Raw genomic sequence first — 6,564 nt, 5'->3', positions numbered from 1 at the left:
CCTGGCACAGCTGCCCGCGGAGACGGCTAACGGTGAGTTCCACGACCGCGGGTCCGCTCCCCCGCAAGCCGACTGCCCGGCTCCCCTGCCCCGTCGGGCGACCCTTCCCTAACATACGCGGGCACACGCACACTCACACCCCCACACACGTACACTCACACTCATCCCACACGCATACTCGCACCCACACGCGCACTCACACTCACATGCACATTCACACACGCACACACGCACGCGCGCGCGCACACACACATACACACTCACACTAACAGTGCACACACACACTCACACTCACACTCCCTCAACTCCCTGCTGGGAGCAATGGCTGCTGACTCGGCAGCCCCGGTTCCCTGCCAGACCTAGTCAGCAGTCCCAGGACAGGCGCCAGTGGGATGCTGCCTCTTCCAAGCCCCAAAACTTCCCTTTCACCAAAGACGAAACAGGCCAGAACCGGCAGGAGGGGAGACAGAGGGGTAAAAGCTCTCAAGGTGTAGAGCAAGACTGTGTAGGAGAGAGTTTGAAGGCGAGGGCTGGAGAGAAAGAACAAAAGGAAAGAAGGGAGAGCCCCTCGCTGAGGCTGCCGGGAGGATGGGGCAGAGCCGGAGAGGAAGGCAGCCTGACTTCCCAGCTTTCCAGATGTGGAATAGGAGTGGAGGAGCGCAAGCGGATGGCACTCAGGGGCTTCTAGAGGAGGCAAGTGGAAGTGGGCCTTGAAGGGTGATGTCAGGAGAGTCTGGAGAGAGAGAGAGAGAGAGAGAGAGACAGACAGACAGACAGACCGACAGACAGACCGAGAAGGAAGCGGCGGGCAAAGGCACAGGGGCACCAGATGCAGAAATGAGCAGCCTGTTCTGGAGGCAGCTGTGGAGCTTCGATGGGTACCCCCAACGCCTGCCCTGTGCAGAGCCTTGTGCTGAAGGGCAGGCGGGCAGGCTGGTGGGCAGGTGGGCAGGCCCAGCCCTGAAAACCTCAGCACCCAGGCAGACATGGATTCCAGGACAGGCCATCTGAACCCAGAGGGCAGACACAACAATGGAAGCGGCACAGGGGTTTTGGGGCACGATGCTGAGTCTGGAGCTAAGAAAGCCTCCTTGGAAAGGCATCTGGGCTGAGATGCAAACGAAGAATGGGAATTAGGTGAAAAAAATCAGAGGCGAGGGGTAGCATTACAGGGGAGGGGATAGCTAGTGCAGAGACCTGGAGGTAAACTGGCAGACTCAGCTCTTTGGAGCAACCAAACAGTTTCTAGAGGCTGGGTGCAGCTCTCCATTGGATTAGAGGTTCAGAGGGAGGCTGGCCAAGCATGTAGTCACATCAGGGAGGAGAAGGAGGAGCCAAGGAAGTGACTGGAGAGGCAGGTTGGGGTCAGATTGCAGGCCTTTGATGTCATGTGAAGGCTGTTAGATCCTGGCGGTGTGGCCTGCTGTGGGCTCTCATGTCTTCTTGGGCTGGCAGATCTTTCCATCCGGGGTTTCACCATTCTTCCTTTCCCCATGCTGTGCCTCTCGGACCCCAAGGGACCTCAGAACAGCATGTCCGGATTCGAATCATCAAGAAGAAAAAGGTCATTATGAAGAAGCGGAAGAAGCTAACTCGCCCCACCCCCCTGGTGACTGCCAGGCCCCTTGTGACCCCCACTCCAGCAGGGACCCTCAACCCCGCTGAGAAACAAGAAACAGGTACTTCCTCTCCAGGGGCCCAGCCCAGACTTGCAGCCCCTAGGGCACTTTACCAACACAGCTCTTGGTCTCATGGGCACCGGCATGCCCCTTGCTTGCCTAGCACAGGAGCAAGCTTAGGCTCAGCTTCCCATCTTCCCTGGCTACCCTCCCTCTGGTCCTGTCTCACTGCTCTATCCCCGCCCCAGGCTGTCCTCCTTTGGGTCTAGAGTCCCTGCGAGTTTCAGATAGCCGGCTTGAGGCATCCAGCAGCCAGTCCTTTGGTCTTGGACCACACCGAGGACGGCTCAACATTCAGGTCAGTAATCCTGGCTCAGTGCCATGGTCTCAGGGTAGGGAAGGCAGCCCCTGGGAGCGTCTCTCCTGCCTCCTGTCTGTCCTGGCCTGCCCCACTCTGTCCACCTGAGCCTGACCACCATGTACTGTGTCTGCAGTCAGGCCTGGAGGATGGCGATCTATATGATGGAGCCTGGTGTGCTGAGGAGCAGGACACTGATCCGTGGTTTCAGGTGGACGCTGGGCACCCCACCCGCTTCTCGGGTGTTATCACACAGGGCAGGAACTCTGTCTGGAGGTGAGGCAGACTAACCCTAGGTCAGGAGGTCACAGAAGGACTGGGGTGGGAGTCCTGGGGGCACTGATGGTCTCTCTCCACTTCTCCTGCCAGGTATGACTGGGTCACATCATACAAGGTCCAGTTTAGCAATGACAGTCGGACCTGGTGGGGAAGTAGGAACCACAGCAGTGGGATGGATGCGGTGAGTGGCCCCACTGCGACTGGGCCCTCCATACTGGGAGTTGGGCACCCAGTCCAGGCTAGGCTGAGGCTCCTCTGAGGACAAGGAATAGATGCCTGCTTGGGCTTCCAGGGGGGTGGGGCTTGTTGTCAGGAGGGTGGCACACAGCAGGCACCATTGGGAGCCAGCTGCTTTAGGACATGCCCACATCCTCCCCAGATAATGCCACCACAGGGTGGGTGCTACTTCATGGTACAGCTTCCTCCTGGCATGCCCCTTCTGGCGCAGGGCCACTCGTTCACATCACTTCTTGCCTCCTCGTGGTTCTGACTTCCGTGTCTCACGGACCTCTTTTTACCCCAGCTACAATGTGGAGTCCTGGCCAGCTGTAGGATTGGTTTCCCCTGAGTCACGTGGCCAAACTGGTCTAATGAACTGTGTCCAACCCAGAGAGCAGAGCTGCCTAGGGCTGCCCATTGGCAGGGGCTATGGGCCGGGGTCTGTGATGCACAGTACAAGTCTCTAGCTGAGCCCACTAAGGTGGGGAGACAGTGAGCTTGGAGGCCTGAGCTCGTTCCCTGGGTCCTGGGTCAGGCTTCTGGGGTTTGAGCAGCCACAACAGAGAACTTGGCTGCCCCCAGGTATTTCCTGCCAATTCAGACCCAGAAACTCCAGTGCTGAACCTCCTGCCGGAGCCCCAGGTGGCCCGCTTCATTCGCCTGCTGCCCCAGACCTGGCTCCAGGGAGGCACACCTTGCCTCCGGGCAGAGATCCTGGCCTGCCCAGTCTCAGGTGGGCAGTCAGGCCAGGGCTGGTTGGGCAGGGCCTGGATGCAGGGTGCATCCTTCACTGTGGACATACCCTTTACCATAAACTCAACCTCCACCAGACCCCAATGACCTATTCCCTGAGGCCTCTGCACCGGGATCCTCTGACCCTCTAGACTTTCGGCATCACAATTACAAGGCCATGAGGAAGGTCAGATATAACCCCTATGACCTGGGAAGGAGGACCCACCCATCTCATGTCCCCTTCCCACCGGGGCATAACCTGCTGTGACTGTGCTTGTTTGCCTCTGCCACCTCCTGATGTCTCAACCTTCTCTCCTGTGGACCCCTAAGCTCTGTCCCACTTTCCCTTATTATGGTGCCTCCCCTGTCCTGCCCCTTCCTCCCGGCTCTGCTGCCGCTCCCCTCCTGTGCCATGATGGGATGCCCCCTCTGTGCCCTCGCTGACTTTTTAAGTCTTTCCATGGCACACGTGATCTGCCCTGGGCGTACCCCTCCCATGCCTCATGCCATGCTACACTGTGCCCACCAGCTGATGAAGCAGGTCCACGAGCAATGCCCCAACATCACCCGCATCTACAGCATTGGGAAGAGCTACCAGGGCCTGAAGCTGTATGTGATGGAAATGTCGGACCAGCCTGGGGAGCATGAGCTGGGTACTGGCAAGGGGAGTGGGGAGAGGTAGGCACAGGGCAGGGCCCCGGGCATGAGCCCGCTGCAAGCCCCCATGTGTCCCCAGGGGAGCCTGAGGTACGTTACGTGGCCGGCATGCATGGGAATGAGGCCCTGGGGCGGGAGTTGCTTCTGCTCCTGATGCAGTTCCTGTGCCATGAGTTCCTGCGAGGGAACCCACGGGTGACCCGGCTGCTCACTGAGATGCGCATTCACCTGCTGCCCTCCATGAACCCTGATGGCTATGAGATCGCCTACCACCGGGTAGGCCACCCAGCACGAGGGTCACTCTGTCCTTCTGCCCTGGTGCCTGGACCTGCTCGGCTTGAACAAGCCCCTTCCCTGGCAGGGCTCAGAGCTGGTGGGCTGGGCCGAGGGCCGCTGGAACAACCAGAGCATTGACCTTAACCATAATTTTGCTGACCTCAACACACCACTGTGGGAAGCACAGGATGATGGGAAGGTGCCCCACATCGTCCCCAACCATCACCTGCCATTGCCTACTTACTACACCCTGCCCAATGCCACCGTGAGTATTCTTAAGGCAGCAGTGGAGGGCTGTGGGGGGCGGACCTTGTCTCTGTCTCCTGCCCCTCCTGACCTGCCCCATCCAGGTGGCTCCTGAAACACGGGCAGTAATCAAGTGGATGAAGCGGATCCCCTTTGTGCTAAGTGCCAATCTCCACGGCGGGGAGCTCGTGGTGTCCTACCCATTCGACATGACTCGCACCCCGTGGGCTGCCCGCGAACTCACACCCACACCAGATGATGCTGTGTTTCGCTGGCTCAGCACTGTCTATGCTGGCAGTAATCTGGCCATGCAGGACACCAGCCGCCGACCCTGCCACAGCCAGGACTTCTCCGTGCACGGCAACATCATCAACGGGGCTGACTGGCACACAGTCCCCGGGAGTATGTGCCTGAGGGTGGAGTTAGCCCTGGCCCCGTAGCCCCTGCCCGGATAAGACAGCCTGCGGTTGCGTACAGTGCTGGCATCAGTTCCCACCCTGAAGTGTCCCTCAGAGAAGGGAGGGTAGCGGGAAGATGGGACTGCATCCTGCTTGCTTAGGCACCAGTGTCTGTGGTACCCTTAGGCATGAATGACTTCAGCTACCTACACACCAACTGCTTTGAGGTCACTGTGGAGCTGTCCTGTGACAAGTTCCCTCATGAGAATGAACTGCCCCAGGAGTGGGAGAACAACAAAGACGCCCTCCTCACCTACCTGGAGCAGGTCGGCTCTGCGTCCCAGTCCCCAGCCTGCCTGAATCACTCCTGCTGTCCATTTAGCCTACAGCTCCTACCAGGTGTTCTTCTAAGGTCCAGCTGAGCATTCAGACTCACAAGATGCCATGGGCCATGCTTGGTATCAGATTGTCTTGGAAGCACACGGGACAGGAAGTGCAGTTGGCTGGCAGCGTGGCACCGTGTTAGAGCCGGTGGGAGGAGGCTCCATTGCAGTCTAGGTGGTGGTCCATGGCGCTGCCCCAGAGCTGTCCTCAGGAGAGACTCATGTGAGGCAGGTGCAGGAGCTGTCCTGGCTTAGAAGCTTCATGTTCCATGGAGCTCATAACCCTTGTAATGGCTCCATAAGCAGAGCTTCCAAAGCTTCTACCAAAGACAAGCCTAATAACCTGGGAAAGCCCAAGGATAGATAAGCCTTCTTACCAGGTATTTATCGTTTTCTTAGTCCAGATGTGATTTATCAATCAAGATTTCTTTTTTTTCCCAGAAGTATTGTCACCTAGGCACATAGTAGACCTACCACTTTGATCAGGTTTGCAGGGCAACAGAGCCAGCAAGTTAACTAAATGTCACGTTCTCCTGCAGAAGGGGAAGGGCTCTGATAACCTTTTCCCACACAGGTGCGCATGGGCATTGCAGGAGTGGTGCGGGACAAGGACACGGAGCTGGGGATTGCTGATGCTGTCATTGCCGTGGATGGGATTAACCATGATGTGACAACGGGTGTGTTTGACTGGGAGGGCAAGGGAAGGGGCTGGAGGGCTGGAGGCCCAGGAAGAAGCAAAGGATCATTGATTGGGTCCTGATCATGTCTTTCACTCTCCTCAGCGTGGGGCGGGGATTATTGGCGTCTGCTGACCCCAGGGGACTACATGGTGACTGCCAGTGCCGAGGGCTACCATTCAGTGACACGGAACTGTCGGGTCACCTTTGAAGAGGGCCCCTTCCCCTGCAATTTCGTGCTCACCAAGACTCCCAAACAGAGACTGCGCGAGCTGCTGGCAGCTGGGGCCAAGGTGCCCCCGGACCTTCGCAGGCGCCTGGAGCGGCTAAGGGGACAGAAGGATTGATACCTGTGGTTTAAGAGCCCTAGGGCAGGCTGGACCTGTCAAGACGGGAAGGGGAAGAGTAGAGAGGGAGGGACAAAGTGAGGAAAAGGTGCTCATTAAAGCTACCGGGCACCTTAGCTCATCTTTGTGTTGTCTCTATGCCCCAGGTCCTCCCCCTGGGACGGGCCTCAGTTCCTATTCTGCACACTTGCACACTCTCATCCGTTGGCTTCTGGACACATTGTGTGAAAAGAGGATCCCACCTGGGCTCTTCTTGAACCAAGGACCTGGCAGAGCAACTCATTTCTGCTGATCAGCTTCTGCTACAGGTACCATTACGGTGCTGCCAGGCATTCTGTAAGCGCCTGCTCATTGCCAGGTGTGCAAGGAATCA

The 6,564-nt window shown here is 58.0% G+C and overlaps 1 protein-coding gene across 1 annotated transcript; it reads left to right on the top strand.

Moving 5' to 3' along the window:
• The first annotated feature begins 1,364 nt into the window (after window positions 1-1,364).
• On the top strand, window positions 1,365-6,312 carry CPXM1 (carboxypeptidase X (M14 family), member 1). Its single transcript, XM_011974619.1, has 13 exons — window positions 1,365-1,679; window positions 1,868-1,977; window positions 2,114-2,253; window positions 2,347-2,437; window positions 3,058-3,208; window positions 3,306-3,394; window positions 3,737-3,860; window positions 3,944-4,140; window positions 4,226-4,405; window positions 4,491-4,788; window positions 4,971-5,110; window positions 5,742-5,844; window positions 5,950-6,312. Exons 1-13 carry the CDS (start codon window positions 1,436-1,438, stop codon window positions 6,189-6,191), a joined length of 2,109 nt encoding a protein of 702 aa, XP_011830009.1. The 5' UTR covers window positions 1,365-1,435; the 3' UTR covers window positions 6,192-6,312.
• The last annotated feature ends 252 nt before the right edge of the window (window positions 6,313-6,564 follow it).

This window comes from Mandrillus leucophaeus, unplaced genomic scaffold (genome assembly GCF_000951045.1).
Source record: "Mandrillus leucophaeus isolate KB7577 unplaced genomic scaffold, Mleu.le_1.0 Scaffold101, whole genome shotgun sequence".
NCBI lineage: Eukaryota > Metazoa > Chordata > Mammalia > Primates > Cercopithecidae > Mandrillus > Mandrillus leucophaeus.
The sequence above is the reverse complement of the archived record's forward strand: the minus strand, read 5'-3'. Positions and strand labels throughout refer to the sequence as shown.

Bases quoted from the DNA above. Each gene is read 5' to 3' on its own strand.
- CPXM1 (XM_011974619.1), top strand. From the start codon at position 1,436: ATGTCTTCTTGGGCTGGCAGATCTTTCCATCCGGGGTTTCACCATTCT. The intron at 2,254-2,346 runs GTGAGGCAGACT...TTCTCCTGCCAG, and splicing joins GGCAGGAACTCTGTCTGGAG to GTATGACTGGGTCACATCAT. The intron at 4,141-4,225 runs GTAGGCCACCCA...CTTCCCTGGCAG, and splicing joins ATGAGATCGCCTACCACCGG to GGCTCAGAGCTGGTGGGCTG.